The following is a 26,207-nucleotide window of genomic DNA, read 5'->3' as shown; positions in this document are numbered from 1 at the left end:
TAGCTTTAGAGTGGTATTGCACAGTTCCCCTTCCAGCCTAGGAGAGGAGGCCAGCCTCTTACAGACTGTAAGAAGGCAGACATATAGCCAGACTGTGTGAACAGATAGTCTGGTGTGGTACTTCACACCTTCTTGTGACACTTGCCTTTGCCCCGGTACRCAGGAATACTGAAACTAAGCCGCATTGTAGCTGAATCCCTAAAGACTTTAGCAACGGAGGTAGGAGATAGCTTATGGGTCTTGCTGCAAATGCTGTTTGCTAGAGTGTTTATAGAGTGCCCACATTCTTGTTCTGATAAGCTTAACTGTGATGATTTACAGGAAAACAAGTCACTAAGTAAAATAACCCATCTTATGAAACTTGACTGTTAGCCTCAGAAATGAGCGAGAATCCCATGAGATGTACATGAGAAGGCTTGGAAAATGCTTGTGTCAACCAGCAATGTTTGTGGTACCTCTGTAAAGCTTATTTCAGTGTTTCTCTGTCCAACTGAAGTGCAAAGAAGCACTATTCCAACCATGATATCTGTATAAGCAAGAATGTTCCCAGGCCTTGAGTGATAYCAAATGGCAAGCCACCATGATTAGCTGTTGCATCTTAACTTCTTATTTTTTTCAGGGATGCTGAGAAGCGTGTCTCTAGGCAACTCTGACCTACAGGAGCAGAAATACAAGTTCAAATTATGAACACCAGAGCAAAGTCACCAGACTCATGACTTGGCAACATGTTGCACTAGGATGCCTGTTTAAAATATTCCGAGAGCAAAGTTTTTGTCTAGTGTCTGTTTCATTAAATGGGCAAAATCCCGGTTGTATTGCTTCAACTCTGGAGATGGGGCATGGCCCTGAAAACAGACATGTTTAGTTACATAATTACTGTGTCCTGAAAGCAGGGGGCTTTCTGCCCAGCCCTGCAGAGCCCATAGACTTGATTCGTAATACCCTTCATGGCTAAGAATTGAAAATTTGGGCTGGGGTCCTCAGCAACCCAACATTGTTCCTCCTCTATTTACACATTCTAAGGTAATTAGAAGAGGAATTCCTTCTGCTTTGTACTTACTCTATATTGCTCTTAAAATAGCCAGCTGGTACATGTAACCAATTACCCTTTCCCAGGAGGGTAGGTCTAGCCTGGGAGTTGATTTTCACAGTTCTTCAGTTCTTGTCAAACAACAACTTAGCACTGTCTTATCTGTGATCAGTGGAAGAACATGGTCTTTCTTCATGGGAATTAATAAGGTTTTTGACATTTAAGTGTGGGGATTTTTAATTTCTTTTTTAACCCCAGAAAAGCATCATTGCCTTGTTCTTCCCGTTGCTTCTGTTGCCCACAGCATTCTCCCTTCTGTGCACTGTGTAACCCCACTTTGGTGCCTTGAATTAATTGCTCAAAAGCAGGTACTGGGACATGCACTACCTCAGACATGAAGAAACAAGTGACCTCTAATAAATAAAGTCTGATGCTGTTGCCTGATAGATAGTAAAACTGAACATATATAAAGGGGAAGTAAAGGTATTTTCTTCCCTTGTTCTCTATCTAGCTGATACTGGGTAACAGTCTCGTGTAGACTGCAATTTGGCTAAACAGATATTCAGTGGGGTCTTCTAATAGAATACTGTGCATAGATGAGCAAATCTAGATGTACCTGGAGGATGTTGAAGTTGCTTTCTACGAGCAGCTGACCTGTACAGGTCAGTGGAAGAGAGCTCTGTAAACAAAAACCACCTGCTTTCAAAACTTGCTGGGATGAGACAAGGAATACTATGAATAGGTCTGTGAAAGCCAGGTTAATGTAAGCTTTTATAGTGCCCTTGGGAATGTTTATGTCTAAACCACTTTAGTTTTCCAATGATTGGCTGCCATTCTCCAATGACTTACTGTCACGTACTGAAGATACGGGGGTAAGAGTGTTCCAAAACCCAGCTATGGTTGTGTGGAATTGTTGTCTCCTTAACATGACTGTCACTGTGTCTCTGCAAAAAGCAATGGAACACCTTGAAATAGAAGGAGAAAACACACTGAATTTCACAAATGAAGTAATGAGGTTCTAGGAGCAGTACAGGCCTGGCTCTGAAGTCCCTAAGTTAGTCTGGGGTATTTAGGGTTAAGTCTGCTTCTTACCTCTAAAGAGCAAGATTTCTAAAGTCTCTTACTGTCACTCAGCACTTGTTGAACGGGAGCAGTGAGCACACAGCATCACGTGGGTTCAGGCTAACCCTTTCCAGAGGTGAGCTTATGTGAGCTTGGAAGACCTGCCTGAACCACACCTTCTGCTTCTTCATGGATTGCTGCTTAGAAAACAAAGCAATATGGTTAATCTGTACACATGCTCAGGCAACAATAGGTGAAAACTAGCATTCAGTGGAAGCTGCAATATTGACTAGCTGCCTGTAACTCAGCAGGAGACTCCATGGTCTTCACAATAAAACAATACCTATGGAATTTTAGGCCCCTGTTTTAGTCTTCAGGGGTTGAGTCCTGGATGCTTTCTCTGGCGTTCTGCTCTGTGCGGGGAGGATGCCATCCAGAAGACTGAATGCCAAGCTCCTGAACTTTTTATTTTATGTGGCTCCAAACTACACTGTAAATTGAGTCGTGGAAAATCTCCTGGGGGAAGATGACAACAGCTGGAAACTTCCCAACTCACTTGAATCTCACATGTGGACTTGTAGTTAAAACATTTCAGTCAAGTTTTATGTTTGGATGAAGTGAACTTCTTGATAGATTTAGTATCTATTTCTGGGCAGGCTGACAGGTCAAGGTGCTTGGACGGCATAAGACAAACTAATGCGAAGCAGCCTTWCCAGATAGCAGCCTGCATTGTTGGCAAGGTGCATTTCGAACACAGGCAGTTAGTTTCTATTTGCCTGGTGCTGTAGGATACCAACCATAGCCTTCTAAAATAATTTGACTCATGTACCCATAAATTCAGGTGTCTCGATGAATTCTAGAAACTTTACAGGAATGCATGAAGAGCCTGCCTTTGTGCTGGTTTTACAATTGTGCACAGGAGCCTAGTATTTAACCAATAGCTCATGAACCTGGAAGTCTGAATGTCACACTGTAACTGCTATATGTTGTGACCCAGGCCTTGCTAGACCTTCACTGGACCTACTTCAAGAAATTACAAAGCTATGAGACTGTCCTGAGGCAGAAGGATGGATACTAAGGATCTTTGCTCTTTACTTTAGAAAAAGCTTGGGAAACTTGGTAAAATTTTTATGGATGCTTTCTAAAATGTGAAGTATGTCTTGATAAATGTGTCCTCCATGCCACCTACCTGGCTACTGGAAGCAGCCTCCCCTTCTTTCTGCTGCAGGGCTGCGCAGCTTTGTGGCAGACTGACTACTGTGAGTAACAGGTGCTGTGACAAAAGGCTTTGTGAGCAGTGGATACCTGCTGTGACTTGGACTCTGCTGATCTGTAGTAACGCAGATAGGTACTTAAAACATGGATGGGCAGCACCTTGGTACACTAAAGGTGAAGCTCATACAGGAGGCCCTGGCACTGAAGTCAGAGACAGCTTGCCAGCTTGTTTATGTAAAACAGAATAATACTAGCCAGTATTTCAGATGCGTGTTATATAGTTATAGTTATATAGTTATAGTTATATAGTTATAGTTAGTTATATAGTCATAGTTGTATAGTTATATATCTGCAGAAATACAGATAGCAGCAAATGTCCTTTCCCACTAGGCTCTATAGGACATGCTCTTCTTTCTGGGATAAAAGCAGACCAACACAGTTGGTGCAGTCTCGTTTTACCAGCAGCAAAAAAACCCCATCCCCCAAGTCCCATGGAAGAAAGGCAGGGAGGGAGGGAGGTGGTCTGTTGGTAGGATTACAACTCGAGATACCTTGCTGGGCATTCTTCTGTGATCCTTTGAAGCCTACCTCTTTTTAGCAATAGCTTCAGCAAAATTGTTCCTGCCTGCTTTAAAACAAGGGTTCAGCAGCCATAAGCATTGTCGTTTCTAGTGCACTTAGCTAGGAGGTTCCACCCATTCAGGAGGAGAAATAATTAGCTCCTAACGTGGCTTTCATCTACTGAAAGCTAGCCAAGTAGCAGGGTATGATGCCAGCTGTGGCTGCCAGGTGACGATCCTGCAGATGATGCAGTATGGCACAGTAATACTTTCAGTCTGCACATCATCTGTCTTTTCCCCACCACCACAGCTAGCAGCTCTCCTGATCTGCACCACTGCTGGTAGAGAAGTTGTACTTGATGTAGCACTCTGGCATGTTTCATCCAAGATAGAACTATCACAGCCTTTAAGACCTGAGATACTCTGCAGGAGCCCATGGCTGCAAGAACACAGTCAAGTAAAGTGAAGCAAATTCAAGTCTTCACAGACTTCTGCCCTGCTCAAAATGTGCAAGACATACTTCTATGATACTGTTATCTCCCAGCAGTGCTGGTGAGGAAAGTGCTGGCTTCTTGCAAGTGGCTGCAAGCTCCATCTTTGGTTCTTTCTCCAGATTCTCATATTTTAAGAAGATTGTGTCATATTCTTTAAGCTCTCTTTTGTGAGTGTTTTCTTACAAGCTTTTGRTATCTCCTTTAGAACCAGGCTTAAACTGTTTCTGCAATTCATTTTCATACTGGAAGCTTGGAATTTGACTGGCTGCAGTTTTGGCACAACTTGTTGTATGCTAATGGTTATTGCACATGGGCAATGATGAGCTGTCTTTCCCTTTTGGAAACAGAAGTAGATTTATGTCCAGCTACTGTGATATCCTAAGGTTTCCTTTGCTTTTTACTTAGCTCAGCCAAATTCTCTTCAGATGAACTACAGATTTTCTGAAGCCATTTCCTGTTGTTAATCTTATTCTGTTGTTATTCAGTAGTTGACCTACTGAGTCAACTGTGTTGTTGCTTTGTCCTGTTGTACATGTTCCTACTACGCTGAGTCCAAGCCAGATGCTTTTGTAGTTTGAGGTGTCTGCTGCATGTCTGAGCTGGCAAGCTGGGCCATACTCATCCTGTTCTTCTGCCCTCTTGAGAGTGTTCAAGTGTCTGCTTTCCTGTTTTACTTACCTGCTAGTTAAATCTGAAGCTTCTCATCTGTTTGTTGGCAGCCTCTTTGGTACATGAGCTGAGAGAATATATCTAACCTCTCTGTTGGTAGACAGTAGTTTAGAGCACCTGTTTTCCAAAATGTCTAGGCTAAAGCATTATTTTTCTATATTTCATGAGGCAGCCCTCAAGGCGAAGAGCAACGCTGCCATAGTTCTGCAGTACTGCAACAGACAGATAGCTGTCTATGAAACCCTAGTATTCTGATTATGAGTTTGTGACAATGACTGGTAGGAATTTTTCTGTGTTTTTAGCCATTATCAAAGGCAGACCTTTGTAAGTAGCTTTCCCTCAAAGTACTCACCTGTGATTCTGAACCTTTGCCTAAAGGAGCACTGATGAACAGAGTGTCTCACCTACACGATTGCTTTGCTAAGATGGTAAGTTTTGTTCAGCTGCTTACAGAAGGTGTGAAGTTTAGTCTAAGAAGTAATTGTGTAACTAAAGTACTCTCATTAATGTGGTCCTTAGATATAGTGATGTTTCTGTTTAACAACAAGGGAAGTCACTCTGTGGATGAATCTATTGCTGTGCTGTTGGTAAAAAGTTGCAAACAAAAACCTCATCTCTTCTCTGAAAAGAAGAACCATGGATCCTTAAGACTTTCTAATTTGTTGTCAGATTGGTCTCTCAATATGTTCCTACATATTGTACAGCTTGTCACAGACTGTCAGCTCTCTCTGCCATGAGACCAGAGYAGAGAACAGGTTAAGTTGCAGTGATATTTATGTGACTGCAATAACCATTGTTATGTACTAGTTTGTACTGAAATGTGAGATTTGAAGATGTCTGAATGTACCAAGTTAGCTATAAAGTTGTTTTGTTGTTGGTTTKTTTTTTTTTTTTGTTTTTCCCCACTGCTAAGTCAGTTTGAAGGAATTGCAAACTTCTAAACGTTTGTATTTTTCTTCCTAAAATAGCGTCTTGCTGGATCTTTTAGCCTTTTTCTTCTCTAGGCACTGGATGATAGGATGATACTCTTAGATTTGGGAGAATGGGAATGTGGACCTCTCCAAGGAAAAACTAGTGTTTCCATTTGCTTTAGAACCTCAAGAGGGAAGCGTGCCTAGATACTGGTGCAGGAGATAGCCCTGTAATTCAGGCTCTGGCAATTCAGGCTCTGACTGCCTTCAATATGTTTGGAAGTTAATAGACTGGGTGGGAGGCTTCTGATGAAATTTTGTGCTCTTTCCTGCACTGTAGGAGTCTAGAGAGGTGRAAGCTGATTGGGTTCCAGACAATTGAACTGTTGCCACTTTGCCTGAAACCAGTCTCATAAGTAGGTCTCTTGATTTGCCTAGCTGTTTCATTTTCAATAAAGTTGGCTCAGTCTCACCAGGAACTGTTCAGCAATGCTTCTAGTTCCTTATGAATAGAAAGCAGGTTGTGCCTTACTTGGGGGAGGTATCATGGTAGTGTGCTTTCTTCTCAACTTGTAGAACAGCCTAATGCTTGATGACCTTAGGGGGTTGTTCATGTGACCTGGAAAAGGGTGATTCTKGGAGCTGCTGAAACAAATAACCCTTGTAATTTATCAGAGAAGCTTGTGTGTGGCATCTTTGAAAATAGTGTGCTTTACACTGAATCTCTTAAGCTTACTAAAAACTTTTTTTTCCCTCTCCAATACAGGATCTCAGTCTGCCCAATGGCACACCTGTGGACACTTCTAGCCCAGCCTCCTCTTCATCTCTCCTCAACAGACTGCAGCTGGATGATGACTTGGATGTGGAAACTAGAGACCTCTTTGTCACTGTTGATGATCCCAAAAAACATGTGTGCACAATGGAGACATATATCACATACAGGGTTACAACAAAGGTACAAAGCAATATTCTCTTTCCTTGTACTTCCTTCTTTGTAGAATAATTTTAGGGCATGTTCTGGATATTTGTATCTTGCACTATATTTCCAATCTTAGGACAAGACCTTAATGTCTTTTGGGACCTTGTGAATGTGTTGAAGATCTGATTTCTCTTAGCAGTACTGTTACTTCAGTGTCTGAAATTGTGAAAAAGCTTTTAACATGTCATCTTAGATTTTTGTTTGTATCCAATTCCTGAATAGAACTGTTTGTAAACTTGCAAGGCCAGTTTCTTTCATTGACTTCAAAGTTTGTTCATTTAAGTAATCTGAYACTCATTTGCTTTGAGTTCCCTTAAGGAGAATGTGCCTTGTTACTGTTTCACTGTTAACCGTCTCGCTTTTTGTGTTTATCCTTTTCTGAAATTCTTTAAGTTTGTTGCTGAAAGTGTTTACAACAGTTCCTCTATCATCCACTTAACTATATTCTGGGACCTCAACTGTAAACTAGCTTCCTTGCGGTTGCTGCTTCAGATAAGTGTACAGCTGATAATAAAACAAAGTAGCCTAAGAATGCTGCAGCCTAAGTAAAGAGAGTGGAGATCTTTTCAGCATCTATTGTAGTTCAAGCATGAGTGTAATCTACTTGTATTAATAGGAAAAATGGTCTGGGAAGTCCACTGCATTCACAACTGAAATGTTGATTTCCCTTAATGAACTCATTCTTGTAATCAGCTCCTAGGTGATGGTGACATCTGTTTTGGGCACTTGTAGTTACCTAAGGCAAAAAGTGTTTGCTGACTCACTAGTAATATACTTAATATACTTGTCCAGAAAGATCAGCATTCCTCTGGCCCACTTACATAGCAGGATGTGTTGGAGAGAATATTATTCTTGGAGGTGAGGAGCCTTTACAGGCCACCGATTTTTTTTTTTCAAAATGTCCGCTTCAAAGTTTCACTTCCAGAAACAGGAGAAAATGGGGTTTCTCTAAAATAGTAGCTACTTTTTTGCTGCCCATTAACACAATTCTATCATTCATTTTTGCTCTAAGAGTCTTAATCTTGCAGGAGACACTGGATTTTAATTACTAAAAATACGAAGAAGTTTTGCAGGAAAGTTTTTTTACTTGGAGCAGCTTGGCCTTGAGCTTTCACTTGATCACAGGGAATAGGAACCACAAAATGAGATTAAGCTTTCAACAGGCAAATGGCTAAAATTGGCTAACATTGTTTCTCTCTTAAATTAAGACGTAGTTATTCYGTCAGTGTAAAATACCTCTGTTTAATGACACCCTAATAATGTTGCTATGCTTGGAAATCCTTGTGTTCAAGGGTTTCTTTCTTTGTTGAAGCGGAACTCTGAAACATGGCCAAAATATTTACCATATTTAGATCATATGTATTACCCAACAGTGTTTCTTCCTTTAATTAAAAAACTGTCTTCCTACCTGTCAGTCAATATTTGTTTATTTTGGATCTCACAGTAGCACATAAATCTGCTATATCATACCATTGYAATGCTGTTATGAAACTGCATAAGTTATTCTTCTGAATCACCGTTAAATCCTCATCTCTTTGATCTTATTATTCTTGTAAACTTTTTGTTAATCTCTAGGGTCAGAACCTCCAGCGCTATCTACCATTGTTTAAGACTGACAGTATTAATTGTCTAACTCATTCTTGCCTTACGAACAAGGCCTCTTTGATGCCAAGATAATTGCCAATTAGCCATTGTAGCTGAAAGCATTAATTAAACATGTCAAAAAAGCTGCACAGGAATCATCCACAGAGTGAGATGATGACCCTTCTCAACACCTCCCTTGCAGCCATGCAGGAAAGGAGTTTAAGACCTCTGAAGGGTCTCTCTGGTGCCTCTGAATGAGGAGGCTGGGGCTGTTTTTTTTTCTTCTCCATAGGAGAATGCTTCTGGAAACCTCTAAGGCTTGGATAAACGTAGGTCATCGAATGAATAACTCTGAAAACTGAAAAGCAGCATCACTAGGTGCAAGGTGGGAGTTGCTAATGCTTTAGTGTGTGCTCATATCTTATGACAGGACACTGTTGTAGGGAAGAGTGTTGACTGACTACAGTCTCATTTGTGTTGTGTGAGGTTTTTCTTCTTCTTTATATAAGTCGTCCATTGTAACAGCAAAAAAAAAGAAGTCTTGCAATATGCCCCAGGCTTTTCACCTTCTCATACCTTTGTCAGCAGGTGGTTGTTACTGAAAAAGGGTCAAAACAGTGTCTTGCAAAAGAAAACTTAGGAATGCATGTGATCCTGTATGTGTACCTGTTTTYACAGTTTGCTAGTAAGAGCCAGGTAGCATCCCCTAGCCCTTCTTTTGGATTAACACATTTAAATAATGTAGTGGTAATGCTCCAGCTGAGGAGGACAGTGATTTGGGACTGACTCTCTTGATTCTTTCATATCCTGTTTTCATCTTGCTAATGCAATTACTTATGCAAGATAGTAAGCAGTTTCCTTACACAAGGAGGCTAGTGAAACTATAAAGGTGGATGAAACTTGTGCTAAAACTTAATTGGTCTTGACTGTGATGATTGAAGTGTCTTTGTGTTGTTCAGATAGACAGACTGATGTACATTCTCGGGGGATTTTACCAAGCAGGTCTTTCMTAGGAAGGCAGGGGAAAGTAAAGCTTGGCTTTATGTTGTGTAGTCACCTCTCCTAAGTGAAACATAATTAAGTATACTCTTAACTTCACTGTGCTTTCTGGGATGGCAAGGGCTTCTTCTGTGCTTTTCCCATTTGAACTGCTGAGTTCCATTCCTCAGAGTCATGCAGTTGCTCTGCAGACTTGAAGGAAGAATTGTTCGAACCAATCAGTACTGAAGTGGAGGTCTTCTTTTCACTTTCCTGTGCTTCTTCTCCTGCTTCCAGCGCATGCATTGGGTAGATTACTTGAACACATGGAACAGCTTGATTCCCTAGAGAGGAGCAGTTGAAAGTGATACATCTTTTTCAAACAGGCTAAACTAGTTAAGGCAGAAGAAATGCTGAGATGCTAAGAACACCAGCCTTGTTCCCTTTCTGTTCTCTGTCATTCTCTTTTCTAGTTGAAGATTTTGTCTCAAACTTAAGTAAGAGGGGAATCTGTAATCAAGTCCAGTGAGTTAGAGAGAAAAACTAGGATATAAAATTACTTTGATATAACCATCTTACGTGTAGTCTGGAAAAAATAACATGCTAAACTAAGAAACAGTTTCATCTGAGATCCAAATTCTTAGGGAGTTAGGGAGGTTTCATTAAAACCTTGAAGGGCCTTTATGTTCTGGCCAAATAGTCTTTGAAAAGCTTATTTGCTGTCTAGATTTGGTAGCCTGTACATTAAACACTGAAATGTTGCTGCTGTATTTTCATCTCTGAGGAAAAAAAACATGGTGTATGGGAAACTTTTCAATTCTACTTGTGAAGTAAAGGCCACAGGACCAGTTTCCTAGAGGTCAGTGATATCTAACATATGGTTTGTGTGCTGAGACTTAACCCTGCTTTCCTACTCCTAAAGAGTCCTGCACAGTTTTCCTTAGCTGTTAGCAGAATAGTGTTTAATAAGCTGCTCAGTGCTAACAGATGGGAGACTTTGCCTTCATCCTTGTGCTACAGGATAAGACATTGTGGTGTGTAGCCCTTCTGATTACTCTCATTTATTCACTGTCTGATCTCATAAGATGCTTTTGGGCAGTGATATGCAGTTCACAAAAGCTCTGCCTTCTAAGTAATTACTGCCTCTACCCTTCCCCCCCCCCCTTTTCTTTTTAAATTTCTAGCATAATGCCATTCAGTCTGTTACTCAAAACAAGTGCAAATGATTCAAATCAAGTTTCAGAAGTCACATATATAGTGTGGCAGTCTAACATGTTAGGTAAACTGGTGTTACTCTGAAGTGTGTGTAGCTGAGTGAAGCACAAATCTGCTGTGGATATCTGGGTCTTGGTAGTCCCTCATCTACAAACAGAACTGCTCCAATTCATGAGGATTCATTATGTTAGTCCATGGACTAAACTCTTGACTGCTTACTTTGGCTAGCAGGTCAAAGGAGGAGGGAGCTGATTCCCATTTCTTTTCTATCTGTCTATGCCTTCCTTTACTAGCTGTCAAGCCATTTAATGGGTAATAACACATTCACTTGCTGCTTATAGTGTCCTAGACCTACTATATTGATAATACTGTAAAGGCTCCTGACTTCCCCCTAGAAAAAGATTTCATATGTAGAACTTACACGGGATCCCCAGTGATGACTGATGGGACTAAAATGCAGTTACTGAAGAGCTGGAGTCATCCAGGGAACAAGTGAAGAGGTGGATTGCATTTAAAAGCTTATTCCAGCTGGTAGTAGTAAAGCAACAGAGTGCTGGACTCAGTTCAAAGCTGGGATTGCTGGTGTGTTCCCTAGAATGCACTGGTTTTTCCTGCCTGGCAGCAGGCATGTGGCGTGCAAGCCATTCATTGCAAAATGGACTTGATGCTGCAAGTAACTTAAGTATAGCTCCCTGTGCTTCTCTGTGCGACATAACTACAAGGGCTGCTGCAATGCTGGGCTCTAAAGCAGATACGAGTTTCACGAGTGCTTTCAGGAAGTTGCACTATGTGCTATGCAAACAGCCCTGTACAGTCAGCCTTCCAGGCTATGGGCTATTCAAGGGCTGGATAAAATACTTGCTTGCCATTTCTCTGCACACTTAATTTTTTCCCATTAAACGTGCAATGGCCTTGCCCTAAAGAAGGAAAATGTAAACAGTTTTCTTTAGTGTAAAATACTAATCAGACATACACATAAACAGAATTGTTCCTACGTCTTGAAAGTCAACAAACCTCGTACTGGCTTATGTTGTAAATTTTTAACCTTGAATGAATGTGATAAGCCCATTGGTTACAGAATATTGGACGGTGAAACATTTTTTCACCTGTGGATAATGGATATCATAGTTTAAAGAAGTCAGTAAATACCTCTACTTTTAATTCTTGATGGTTCAAGATGGTTCAAATAGTCTTTTCCTTAGAATGAGTGTCTCAACAGTCTTTGTAATCTAACTGCCAAGAGAGTAATGTGGTATGTAGTGCTTGTGCTCTACAGACCTCTCCCATAACGGGAGCAGAATATATAATGAACTACAAATAGATCTTACACATCAGCTCCAAGCAATCATTTTTCATATTGCTGGCTTTTCCACTGCTTGAAAAGCCAGAAGTGCTTTCTCTCATGCTGGCTGCACAATTTTGGGGATTAAGACCCTCCTGCAAGGCTTCTCTGGCCACACCCTTGCCAGGGATGGCTGTACTTGATTTGCTGCTAAGCTCGGAAGTGAGAGGCTTTGGTACACACTAAGCATATCATCCTGTTCTTTTCCAGACCACACGAGCAGAGTTTGATTTGCCAGAATACTCAGTCCGTCGGCGGTACCAAGACTTYGACTGGTTGAGAAACAAGCTGGAAGAGTCTCAGCCGACGCATCTCATTCCCGTAGGTAGTAAGCAAAAATCTGCTATTAAGGACAGTTGTGCTTCTGTCTTCCAAGGGTAATATTTGGTTGATATGTATCTTGAATTCTAAAACAGTGCTTCATTCTCTTTGAGTATTTAAATATGGTACTTTATTGTCTCACAGTGGAGTGGAAAGAGCTTCCCATTCCTGACTAAGTTAGGAAACTTAGACATTTCATGAGTGTCACAACTGAGAGGTGAGCTTTGTCAGCCTTTAGGGCAATACATATGCTGACTACAGTAGTTGTGACATAAATAAAGTGATGCTGCAAGTAACTTAAGTGTAGCTCCCCGTGCTTCTCTGTGTGACAACTACAAGGGCTGTCTAATCAGGGTTGCTGCAATGCTGGGCTGTTCAGCAGACACGAGTTTATCTGTTTTTATCTGTTTGCTCAATTATTACATCTATATTTTAGAGCATCTGGGGATTATGAAAAGCCACAGGTACTTGAGGTTCTAGTCTCAGGTGGTTTTCAAGATGGGCTTTTATGGAGTAATTTAAAACTATTTGTTCTAACCCGTAATAGCACTGACATTTAATAGCACAGAGTGGGAAGTCTCAGCCTCTGGCTTGGTAGCTATTGCATTCCTTCAGTAGGCAGAATTTTACCTAGTAACTACTGAAGTTATTAGGTAAACTACTGCCCCCCTTGTTGCTGAAACTGGTGATCTGACCATCCTGTTTGATGTAAGGAGGTTGGTAGTACCTTATATGTTTTTTGTACTATAGAAGATGTGAATAGGTAGGAAACCTATGAGAACACTACTTTCAGCCCTTTTGAACAAAGAAGTTTAAAAAGGCCTTTTGGAATAGAATTGTAGGGAAATAGCAACACTACTTGCATACTCTAGCTTGCCTGTCTGGGGTGGGTGATGTGGTGAAATTTTCTCTGCCCTCCCTCCCTCAGCAAGGAGCAGGGTGTGTGGGAAGTATTGTTAGGTTGCTCTATGGAAGAGCGCCATTCAAGTCCTTAATTACTCTGGGACTTGCCTCAAGTGGAATAATAACTGAGTCTCTCAGTGGTAAGAAGTACTTCACAAAACCCTGTGACGCCACTAAGTGGCAGCAAATATGTTTGGTGAATTGTAGGGAGAAGAAGGACAGTGAGCTTTGGAGCATAAGTGTAGGCATGTGTGATGTGTTAGGTGCCCATTCTTGTCTTTTTTCACTCCCCATTTCCTGAGCAGGTGGAACTATCACAGTTAAGTTTCTGCAGATTCTTGGGTGTACTAAGGACAGCCAGTTCTGCCTGAAGGCTTCAAGGCAGTAAATAATAGTCCAGTAGCAGAAGGTTAGTCACAGAAGGAATCAAGCTCCTTTGCTGTGACCAGTAATTCGTTGCACACAGAGCAGCAAACTTGGCATGAGTAACTCTAATATTGGATGTGGAACTGGCTGCAGAACAAGCCAGTATCTTAGGTGCTTTTCTTCTAGAAAATCTGGAGGTATAAGAATGTGCTGCCCTATTTTATCTGTTTATGCCTGTTAGCAGTTGCAGAATCTCCTATTAATATCCTCAATGCAGAGTATGGTGGGGAGATTGTGGAATGCTTTACTTATTTATTGGCTAGAAATAGATGGGGTGTAGAATATGAAGGCAGTTTCAGATGCACTGTGACTCAAGTGTGTTCTGAAAAGATGTTTCAAGACAATCTAATGGTATCTGTATTTGCAGACAGAAATGCTGCAATCCCTGGACACCTTCTCTTTTAACAAATTACCAAAAGGGAGTTGTGTTCCTAATCTCAACATAGTGATTCTGCCTAAAATCTTCCTGTAGCAAATTACGTGTCTTCCCACTGCAGTGCATCATGACAACCTACGCTTAGGAGCTGAAGCAAAGCTCAGTATGGGTTCCTTTTCATCTCTTCAGTTTCTGATAGTTGCAATTTTTTTAGTGATCTGAGATTCCAATGTTTTCTTTCAAAACACAGTAAAATTGATCTCAGATCTATCTCTAGACTAGAAAGGTAAACCTAATGTTGCCAAGATTCTTATCCTTGGATAGCCATGTTTGGATACTTAAAGCCATTTCTGACTGCAATGAATGCTGCTCACATATCTCAATAGGGAAAGTTAGATTATTGAGATGGAATACTGTAAGTTATATAATTAACACACAGTTAAATTAAGCAGGGCATCAGTTACTAGCTGTGTTGATTACTAGAGATGGACCTCCAAAAGCATAAAGTAGAAGGGAATGTACCTACTGCTGTAGTTGAAASCATTTAAATGGCAGAAGTCTTTGTAACAGAGATGCACTTGTCTCTGGGTTTCAAATGCTCAGACATTAGTGATTATTCAGTGCCAGTTTTCATGTGTTTGGTTGAACTAGGATTCTTTAAACTAGTCTTCCTTTCCCCCCTTTTTTCTTTCCTTTAAACTTCTTTCTTTTCCTCCTGCATATGGTGCTGAGATCCCAGCTAAAGTTTACAAAGCAAAGAAGGAGAGTTTCTGCCTCCCTTAAGACTAACGCACAAAGCATTATATTTTTGCAGAAGTCTAATGATATTATGGTATTAATTGTCTAATACTGATTTTATTTTATACACCTTATATTGATTTAAGTAGAATGACTGACTGATTTGAATGCTAAGCATAATAAGGTAAGTCTTAAATTGCAAGAACCAAATACAGTGGTCAAAATGTAGCTGTGTTGCAGCTAAGTCATGCTGGCTGTGCTTTTCTAGGAAAGTCTTCATATACAACCCACATCAACTCAGGTATGGTGGGAAACCATGTGTATAGATTCTTTTCCTTTAATTATTTTTGACACAGATTTTAGGTGACAATGATTCTTTGCACAGGAGAATCCTGATTCCTGAATTGTATGAGAATGGCTGTCATTGCTAGCCTAACTGTAAGCAGATTGGCTGGGTGGATTGGTTTACAGGAATGAAATGCAAAGCATAGTTTTAAAACTGATGCTAATCTTGAGGTCCATGCTGTCTGGACAGAGCAAAAGCAGATCTAGTGATAGAGCTGAAACTAACCATGCTTCAGCTTTAAAGGTGTCTTTCACCTGAACTGGTACTTTGGAGTCTGTAATCTAAGTGTAATAGGGGACTGTATAATTAGCAGGTCTGGATGCAGTCTAAGCATACATGTCAAGTTGAACTGCAGAGATGAGCTGATGGACTCAAAATAGTAAGAGGGGATGTATCATCAGGCCTTTGTCACAGAAACATACTCAGGAAAGTCAGCTCTGATAGATGACCAGGTGTGCTCACACTTCAGAAARGATCCAGGCATTTTCTATGTCAAGCTGCTCGTTTGTTTTTGCTCAGTAGTCTCACTAAGGCTGTCAGCTTTTAGCAGGAGGGGCCTGTTCAAAAGCTCTGAATTGTTCAGAGAGGGAGTGTGGGGTGTAAGTAGAATAATCAAATTTTTCTGGGTTTCCCTAGACTGAGCAGCCTTGATTCAGCACTGGGCTGTGGGTGTGTGTGTGCACTTAGTATTATGAATACCATGCTGTTTTTCTGATGTGTCTTTAGAGCTGAATCTTAAGCATGGATAGCACTAGGGGCAGCAGTTTGAGCTATGCYAGAAGTACTTAGTGTGAATACTCTCTAATTCCCCTGGTGTGACTTTTAGCTGAAGCCAGTCAGTGCAGTGGCTAGCTTTAAGCCAGACCAGCTAAAAGGTAATTCTGAGCACAGCTTGCATCCCTTCTGATACATAGTTCCTGTTAGCAAACACAACATTTCAGTTCCTGTTAGGACTGGAAAGTGATTGCTTTATTTATTTCCTTATAGAAGAAGCAAGTTTTTGGTCTTTAGAATCTTGTACCTTTTGTTTATCTCTGACAGCCTCTTCCTGAAAAATTTGTGGTGAAGGGTGTTGTTGATCGCTTTTCAGAAGAATTTGTGGAGACGAGGAGGAAAGCATTAGACAAATTCTTGAAGAGAATAACTGATCACCCAGTGCTTTCTTTTAATGAGCACTTCAATGTGTTTCTCACAGCTAAGGTAAGTCAGTAACTTTCAAATGTGGTTGTTTACGGGGAGAAAAGAACAGAAACCTTTGCAATCTCTTGTGAAATTAGGGTAAAAAGGCATTAACAAGATGTGCAGATCAGAACTTCCTCTAAAATACCAGAGGGTTGTTGGGGACCCTGAATATTGTGTGTAACAGACCCTTGTGTGTGACAACAGTATGGGTTCCCTTTGCTTGAAGGGAAGACGAATCCTGTCCTCAGATTCATAAATTGAATTCTCTAGACCTGCTTCTTTTGAACCTGGAACATACTTCTATTAAGCAAGAGAGATTATAAATTCAGAAAACTGTAAAGTTAAAAATCCTATTTTGGGGAGGAGGGAAGGGAGAGAGGAAGAGAAGTCTCTCTTGCACAAAAGCTTGCAAATTTCTTGACTTCTTATCTTTTCTGTGCATTTCATACAGCTTGCACTTGATGCCCTCAAAACTAAGCATGGAGGCCTCACTCTTATTTGTTCCCAGCCAACAATTTCATGCTCAGCATGAATTTCATGCTCATGACTCATGCAGGAATGGTGCAATTTTCCTTGGCTTTCTTTAGAACTGCATTTTAAATAAGACTAGGAGGACCTGCAGTTATGCTTGGGTTTTACCAGAGAGGTGAGGGGAGTTATAAAAGCATGCCTTTCCAATGTTAGTTACTCTAGCTCACTTAAATGTGATGTCTGAGCTCACTTYGGGTTCGTGCTCTGCTTGCTGTTAAGAATCAATCTCTAGTGTTCTTTTATTTCTCCTCCATGGTGAACTTAACAAGTGAAGTTATGCAGAATTTGTTTAGCACCTTAAATGTCAGATAGCTCTGTTCCTCTTTTCAGCTGTCCAAGCATGATGCAACTTTCTTAGATGCTTTATTTGTCTTCTCCCACCTCTGGATCTGGGCAGAGCCTGCCTTGAGATTACAGAGCATCCTCGGAGGTGGGAGGAAAGGACATATTTTCTGCTGACTATCTCTAATGCTTGAGCTTGCTCTGGTGGAGCAGTGAGGCTTAAGTTCAGTGTGCTAGTACTTCAGAATTTAGTTACCACAGAAGGTCATTAGATCACCTCCTGGTTGAAAAAGAGAAATCAACATTTCTTCAGTTCCTGATTTGGACTAGTAACCAGAATGCTTGAGAAAGTGAATAATTTTGAGTTCAGGATCTTTTCTGATGCCTGCTTGCAGCTAGTGTTTAGGACATGCAGAAAGCAAGAGTCAATGAACTAATCAGTTTAAATGGAAACATAATTGAAAATGACAGTGACAYCTAAGATGTCAGGTTATCTTAATCAGACTTACATTGGACTTAATGTTAAGTACTTGGAAGGAGTACCGTAGTACATGTTTTGAAGATGGCTGCTGGTTTATTTTTTTTTTTCAAAGAACACTTAAGCTTTTAGTCTAGTCTGTAATGACACATCTGAATTCTACAAGTCTACTTGGTTTGAGCACATCTCTTCCTCAGGTTGTAAGGATAACCTTTCCATARCTCATGACCCTGTTTTGAGATGTTAAATACTGACCCCTGCTGGAAGGAGTAAAATGCAAGCTTGACACTGTTTTGGCTAACTGAAACCATTTTTTCCTGGTGTACTGATAAGATGAAATTCCTTGAAGATTGTAGGTAAACAATCTTGTTAGCATAGGTTATCTGAAATTTGGTTTACGCAAATGTGTCAGGGAGTGTCAAGGAAGTTTACACTTTCTGTGGTGGCAACATGGATACATCTAACCTAGCCTTAGCTGCAGTCTGTCTTGCAGAAGAGCTTTGCTGGTCTTATGAGGCTGCACATTTTCTGCATGCAGTCTGCACCTGCCTCCTGTGTGAACTGGAGTGAGGAGGCTGCTTATTAAGTTGCTGTGCAGTATGTAGCTCTGTACTAGGTCATTAGAGCCAGCTGGTGCATCTGCCTAGTACTGATATTGTGGTAGGACTTAGAAGTCTGTGGGGATGAATGATGTACACTGTTTTGGTGGAAGAACCAGAGCTGTTCATACGGCTACTTGCTTGGTGAAAATACAGGAACATTGGAAAGTCTGGCCACATGCAAAGTTGGACTACTTAGTTATTTCTAATGTGCTTCATACCATACTCATGGATAATTTACTTCCATCTAGGGGTAGATTTGAAGCTGTGCTCATCTGTACAGCTTGCACAGAGCAAGCATTTGTCACATGTCACAAATGCATGTGACATGCAGCCTTGGACAAATACTTGCTCTTGATTTGATCTTGACTGGAAAGCATCCYACATTGTATTAATGTTTAAACATGCAAGTGAATATTCCTAAACATGTCCTTTTCTGTTTTGATTTTTGTTCTTAATTCCTAGGATCTTAACGCCTATAAAAAACAAGGAATGGCCTTGCTGTCAAAGATGGGGGAGTCTGTGAAATACGTTACAGGAGGCTACAAATTAAGAACTCGGCCACTGGAGTTTGCAGCCATTGGGGATTATCTAGACACRTTCTCTCTAAAGCTTGGTACCATTGACAGAATAGCACAACGGATCATCAAGGAACAGCTGGGTAAGGGCACAAGGTGTTCCACCGTAATACTTCAGTCTGAATGTTCTTTGTCTTATTCTGGTTGATAGCATGATCAAGGCAATTTGTGTTGGTGATTCTAGCCTATAATAAGTCACATACAAGGCAAAATCTAATGCCTGTTCCAGATTTAAAACAGGCCCAAAACATAACACAGTATCTTACCTTAGCTCAACTCTCAAAATATTTTTTTGAGTTGAACTTTTTATACCAACTTACTGTCTTACTAGAGTTACTTTTGAAGACTTTTGAAAGGTAGAAAAACCTGTAGTTTCCAGCTGGAGGAGTAAAAATGGAATTCCTAGATGAAGATAACCTTTACAGGCCTGTCTTAGTAAAGTTTTACATATGTTTAAAAAACTGTCTTCGGCTGTTGCCAGGTTGCTACTGTCTTTATATTGGAAGTCTGTAGGAATGGTAAATTAAGAAAAAGGCAACTCGAACCTGTCACCTGTGCAGCCATGGAGCTCTGTCTATTAAGGTGCTAACTTAAATGAGTCTTGACTCTCCATGGGGATTAATGTTATTCAGACTTGGTGCATAATTTCTCCTGTTTTGTGTTTGCACATCTTTGTGCCTTGCTCTTACTCTGTTAATCTATTTTTCCCTCTGCCTCTTGCAGAATACTTGGTAGAACTACGAGAATACGGACCTGTTTATTCAACTTGGGGAGGGCTGGAGGTTGAGCTGTCAGAGCCACTGGAGGGGGTGTCTGCTTGTATTGGGAACTGCTGCACAGCACTTGAAGAACTCAGTGAAGATATGACAGAAGACTTCCTGCCTGTGCTTAGGGAATATATATTGTATGCTGAATCAATGAAGGTAAAGAGAGCCCTGGGGCAGAAAACGCTGTCATTATGTTTGAGTGGAATYGGAGAGTTCACTCTTTTTAACAGCACTAAATGCTGGTAGTGGGAAAAGCGGGGAAGTGAATAATACCTTAAGTAGAAAGATAGTCAGAACAAAACTAGTTACGTTTAATAGCAGGGTGCTGCATGGAGTAGCATTCTCTTGTCTGCTCTGCTCTTCAGTCAAGATAGTGTCAGTATTGTAGGGCGGACACAACATGTTGTGGAGTTGCTCCTTTACTGATGTGGCAGGTAGTCCTCTGTAAGAGACACCCTGTGGCTGCCTAGAATCTTTCTTTGAATTGAAGCCAGTTGTGCTTCAGCTCTTTGCTACAGCATCAGTGTCTGGCCCTACAGAAATGATAGCAATTATCAGCTTCTGTTACTTGTATGTAGCAGAGTTCAGTGCCTCGTTTTAGAACCATGTGTCCAAAGGATAGACACTGCTTTCTCTGTCATCCCCATACCTTAGGCATGATATGTCTGTTGTTAAGTTCTGCATACCAAGTAACGGCTTAAAGATTGTATTCCAGGACTCTTAATCTAAGAATTTGCTATTTGAAATCTAGCAAATCTAAGATTTGCTACATTTGCTTAAGCAGATGTAATGAAAGCTACTTGAATGTGGGTTTTATCCTTGTGAAGTTAAGGAGCACTGGTAATCAATCACATCTAATGGGGAAAAGAATTACTGAGTAAACGCCACTAAAACATGATACCRAGGACTTTAGTTTGTCCATCAGAGCTTTTCACTGCACATCTTCGGCACAGTATGTGCTGGTAGGCCCTTATAGCATCCTAACAAACACTGAAGACTTTCCCCTAGGAACAGCTGTTACAAGGCTATGATATTCACTCCTTTACAGATTTAATAGCCCATTGCAAACTTATAGTCTGAACACGGTAGTCATTCTCCATCTTAATCTCATCCTAATACTTCTCAAACGGAGAATTGAAACACTTGTAGATTTCTTTTCCTAGCTTCAGGAGTGGTACATCTCCTGTGTGGCTGAAGTATTCTAGCAGGTGGCTTTGCACTAATTCCCTGAGTGTATTCTTTGCTTTTGTCACCATAGATTTGGCCCCAGGATGAATGAGGCCTGTTTACAGGTCTTTACAATAACAATAAAATATTCCTCAAATATAGTGAGCTGTAGGAAACCTTGTCTGAGGATGCTGGGATTGTAGGAATTCGAGGTGAATGGAGTGCACTTAAAAATATACAGAGCATGGAGCTAATGATTAAATACTTCAACTCAGAACATCTGGCTTTTGATGCTAAAAATGCCCAAAGATGACATCTGAAGGGGCAAGCTGAGTTGTGAGAGGTGCTTTTCACAAATATAGCAGAGGAAGTTTTTTTTAAGCTAAAAAGCAAGGATTTCTTTAGCTGAAGAGGTACTTTAGATAGATACTCACCATTTACCACAGGCAGAGTGGCATTATAGACTTGCATCTRGGCTTCTTTTTCACCTTTTGGAGCTTTTTTAGAATGACACTATCTCCAAGCCAACAGTTACTTAACTGTCTAAAGCACCTCTTCAGCTAAAGAAAGCCTTGCTTTTTAGCTTGAACTTTTTAGATTGTTGACTTTACTTTCTAATGCTCAAAGAATTATTCTGTCTGGCTTAAAGGATTATTTAGTATCTGGCTTGGGCATCTTATTAGCTTTTCGCAGCCCAAAAATTTGAAAATCTAGAACAAATACAAGACAGACTGTTAGCCAAGACAGACTGTTTGTCTTTTCTTTCCCTCTCAAATAAGCAAAACTGAACTTTCTCAGGTTCTACAAAGTGTAGTTTTATTCTGCTAGAAAACATCTGTGTAGGAGGCTTTCTGCTGAAAGGAGCATCCTCTTCACTAGCAGTGCATTCCTCTTCATCAGCTGTTGTGAGAACTAGTTTAGATATGAAAGTTTATTTGGGTTGTTCAGAGCACATGTTTTGCACAGGGTACTTAATGGAAGGTGAGTCTTCAGGTACTAGGAGTTCAGTGCAACCTTGATAGCTTTCTTTTTTGCATACTGTACCCCTGGTGTAGATATGGGAACATGATCTGCAGAGCAATCTAGAGCTGGCTGAGTGTCCCTTAAGTAAAAACTGCCACATTATCCTCACTGTTCAGAGATGAGGCCTTGATGTTTTCAGGAGCACTATTGTATCTGAGGGGAGGAGCGTGAGGGAACTGCATATGTGAAGGCAAAGGCCAGTAGTTCTGGTTGAATACAGTATTAGCTCATTTGAGGGAAGCCTAGTCTCTGGGTTTGTTTGAAAGATTTGCAGAACAGGGGAGAAGCTGCTGGTGTGGCCTKGAGTTAAAATACCTGCTGTAAGTGTCTAGGAGAGACCTTTGCCAAATTATTCATTCTGGTCAGTGCCTGTTAGGCCACAATTGTGTTTAGTTTTTACCCCTGCTGCACAAAAAAAAAGACGTGGAAATGTGCATAAACTGAAGAGAGTCCAGAAGAGGACCCCAAAGATGGTCAAGGGACTGAGAAATGTGCTGTGTGAGGAAAGGCTGAGACAGCTTTGAGGAAAGTAGGCTTGGGGGAAATCTGATCACCATGTACCAGTATTTAAGGATTCACTACAAAGATGATGGAACCTCCCTTTTCACAAGGAGTCCCAGGGGAAAATAAGGGTAATCAGTGCAAATTGCTCCTGGGCACATTCTCATTGAACACAAGGGAAGAACTTTCACGATGAGAACAATCAGTYTTTGGAATAATGTTCCCAGGGAAATGGTGGGTTCTGCAACACTGGGCGCATTTAAGACGCAGCTGGACAGGGTGCTGATCTATCCGGTCTAGACTGTGCCTTTGCCAAGAAAGGTTGGACCAGATGATCCTTGAGGTCCCTTCCAACATAGTATTCTATGGTTCCTATGACATGGCAATGTGATGTGTCAAATCCTGATGCAGTGAGGCCCTTGTCAGCAAACATGTGGTACCGAATTTGCTGATGTACACCAGTGATGACCTAGGAGGCACATGCAGAGGGCACACTCTCCTCTACATTATTCTGTGCAGATATTAGGATGCTCTTTGACTTCTGTGTGCTTAACATTGCTAGAAAGGCTTATCAGATGTTGGGATCTCCAGAGGTGTTCTTGGATATTACTTTTAAAGCATGTTTAAAGTGAGTAATGCATAATGGTGTCATGGTGGCTTCTATCTTGCATGCCTCCAGCTTGTCCAAATACTGAATTTTATCTGACCCATCCAGCTGCTGGAGAGCAAGTGCTCTTTGTTATTAAAACTACTCCCTAAATGTTGTAAAATAGAACAAAGTAAATCTGAAAGTACACATTTGTGCTGAATTGGCACTGAAGATGTATCATTTTGAGTTTCCTGTGGGCTGGGGGAAAGAATTAGGATCCCTTTCACGGCTCTCTTTTCTCTTGCCCATAGAATGTGTTGAAGAAGAGAGACCAAGTTCAAGCGGAGTATGAAGCAAAACTGGAAGCAGTAGCCTTGAGAAAAGAAGACCGTCCAAAGGTTAGCACTTTAAATTGCTCTACAAAACCAGTTTGCACTTCCTGAGAAGAATGGAGGAGCAAAACTTGCTTTTTTTCTGGATCTGGTGGCTTCTTTGCAGTATTATAAGGAGTTTCTGGCAGAACAGTAATTTGTTGTTAGCAAGCTGATGTTGAAAAAGGACCTAGGTGTGAATATTTGTAGCTGGTCTAGCAACTTCTATACTACTGCTCTCCTGCAGTTCAGGCTCTGTAACACTTCTAACAGCAGCCAGCAGTCACTTGGACTGTTCAGTGACCAAAGCAGTGTCCCTGATGACTTTGCTGTATGCCAGCTGGCACTGTGGAACTGTGCTRTTGCAGAACACCAGTTTTGGCTGTGGAAAATGCCATTATTTTGCCCCTTCTGCTAGGGAGTACCTGTGTGATGCTGAACAGAGACAGCACCTGTCATTGGCTGGCAGGTTTTGTCTGGGCTCCATGCTAAAGCAAAGCTGTGAACTGACATGCTCATGCTGCCACCTGCTTCTGCATAAAACAGAGTACAAGAGCCTTTTCTTGAATCACTGCACCTTTAACCAATGATGGCAGCAGGGTTTGTTCGCTTCTTCTGCTTGGAGGTTTTTGGTTCCCCTTATGTTTATGTTAATGATTAATGGACGACTTTCAGTATTAGGACTACTGTACTATAAGGTTCACTGCAAAGGAGGTTCACGTAATATTTTGAACCTTAAGAAGCTGAAGAGGATGAGAGCACAGAAAAGCCAAAGTAGTTTTCTAATCTTTTGTCTGTAATGAGCTACAAATAGTGGTGTACCAGGTGTTTTGTGGTGCTCTTGTGTTCTGCTCTATTATCCATCCCTCTGCTGGCTGGTATGTGCTCTACTTCCTCAGTGTAGCTCTGTATAAACAGCTATTCTAACAGTTGTATATAGGTTGAAGGGAACTAAATCTTGCATAGGCAGCAAACCAACTGAGGTTTTTAGGCATTTGACTTTACCAAGATCTTGATGCAGTGGAATTGCTGAATTTTGCTAATCTCTCACCTTTTAAAAGACCTTTGGATCTCACATCTCCATCAGATTATTGTGTAAAGTGCAGCATTTGAATCTTGAGATWTTTTTTTTTGAGTACTTATATCTCCTCTGCAGAGTATAAGCATTATTTTGGCAACTTGTTATACCTTTTTGTTGTATAAGTAGTTTGTGTCATTTACAAGATGAAGTTGAACAAATTGTATAGAACTCGTTGCATGTTCACAGCCACTTTACATGTTCAAACTCCATGTCTCTGGGGTTTTCAGAACCTTTCCAGCCAGAAGGTGTGTCAGTACCGTAAGAGCTGATAGCTCAGAGCTGTGCCTAGCAGCATATCTTACATTCAGTGAGGTCTCCCGGCTGTGATTAGCTGGAAACTAAAAGAAGGCAGAGGATCATGTGCTGTAGTTGTGGAATGGCATTTGTATTCCTTGTAGTGTATTTGCTGATTTGGTAGAATTTATTTAAAAAGACCSCAAACAAAACTGTAAGAGAGCAAAGGCCTATGTTTAGATCATGAAAGATAATCTGTCACTGGAGGACATTCTGGGCCTCTGTGCACATACCCAGCCTGACATCACCAGGCCATTAGAATGTTCTGGTGGTGAGATTAGAGCTCAGAGGCCTATGAATGCAGAAGGCTCGTAGGGCTTAGGGTGGCTGTCAGCAGGTACTGCTCAGAATGCTGAGCTTACACTGAAAGCACAGTGTGTGTGGTGTTTACCAGCAGCATCACGGTGTTTGTGTGGAGTCTGCAACTTTTCAGTTTCTAACATGTGGTGGAGTGAAATGCCTCTTGCCCGTTTCTGGCCCACGTGGGAGCTGTTTTTGCAGTAATCCAACTAGTGCACTGAAGGACAGGTGTGGTTTCCTCCTGGTGAGATGAAATTTGCCTCTGCTAACCTGTTTGATTCAGTAAAATATGTAAGTAGTAAATATGGCAATGCAGAACTTGAAGTAGGTTATGACCATATATATGGGGGGGGTGAAATAAAAGCCTTGTAACAGATAACTGTTCCCGAAGAACTAGGAAGGTAGAAATATCATATGCAAAGATCAGTTGTGTAATTAATGCTATGTAATTTGTTCTGCTTTGGGACCGTTTGCTACTTAGTAATGTTATTGTAGAGGAATTTTAAAGTGGACACACTGTCTGTGATGGATCACACTAAATTATAGATGTTAGGCAAACGTAGTTTTTTAAAACAGAATTAGTGCAAAGAGGTTTAAAAGTGTGTGCAGAACTTCTTTACCATATGTACAATTTTATGTTCAGTTCTTGCCTGCATACATGTATCTCATCAGTTGAAATTGACTCACTAAAATAGTCCTGGACCCTTTAAGAGTGTGTTGGAGTTTGAACTAGTTGTCACTTAGTTTTTGTGACTTCAGGGGATTCTTGGCTATTCAGTAGCTGAGAGCTCATGTCAATGAGGAAGCAGCAACTTTCCCCAGAGTCTATTTTACTATTTTCCTGGTTCTTAGTTGCTAGCTAGTATTTAGTGTCTCCCCTGGTAAAAGCAGATAAAAGACCCAAAATTGATGGTAAACATATAATGTCTCTTTGCATTGACTTTGCACTGATATTAAGTGCTTAAAAGCTGTTAATTAACTTAAAACTTTGTCTTAAATACTGAGTTGCMCATTGTCTTTTGGGGACCTGCAGTTTTTTAAGTCCTATTTTGCACTCCCAAATAGGACTGCTGTATGTGCAGACACTGCTTTCATGATTCCTGTGGCAACTTGCTTGGAGTTGCCCTTCTTCCTTGATGAGAGCATGTGTGACCCATTTGCTGACCACTGGGTTATCCTTTTAGCTCTAAATTCATACAGCCCTCATAGCCTGACCAGACCCTGGGAGAAAGAAYAGATTTTTGTATAGCTGCCTTGTAGTTTCGGGTCCTGGCAGAAGAACCAGGAAGCTTGTGGGTACTTGGAAGYTAAGTTA

The 26,207-nt window shown here is 40.9% G+C and overlaps 1 protein-coding gene across 1 annotated transcript in view; it reads left to right on the top strand.

Annotated features, from left to right (window-relative positions):
- Positions 1–26,207, top strand: part of SNX30 (sorting nexin family member 30) — a 47,267-nt gene that overhangs the window by 12,707 nt on the left and 8,353 nt on the right. The window contains exons 2-7 of the mRNA XM_057374563.1: positions 6,708–6,896; positions 12,250–12,360; positions 16,191–16,349; positions 18,687–18,882; positions 19,523–19,722; positions 23,158–23,244. Of these exons, the coding sequence (XP_057230546.1) occupies positions 6,708–6,896; positions 12,250–12,360; positions 16,191–16,349; positions 18,687–18,882; positions 19,523–19,722; positions 23,158–23,244 (942 nt within the window). The remainder of the gene's footprint in view (positions 1–6,707; positions 6,897–12,249; positions 12,361–16,190; positions 16,350–18,686; positions 18,883–19,522; positions 19,723–23,157; positions 23,245–26,207) is intronic.

The sequence above is a fragment of the Malurus melanocephalus genome, unplaced genomic scaffold (genome assembly GCF_030028575.1).
Source record: "Malurus melanocephalus ecotype Western Australia unplaced genomic scaffold, MMel_1.1 scaffold_228, whole genome shotgun sequence".
NCBI classification, from domain to species: Eukaryota; Metazoa; Chordata; class Aves; order Passeriformes; family Maluridae; genus Malurus; species Malurus melanocephalus.
Note: the sequence above shows the minus strand (reverse complement) of the source record. Positions and strands in the feature narration are given on the sequence as shown.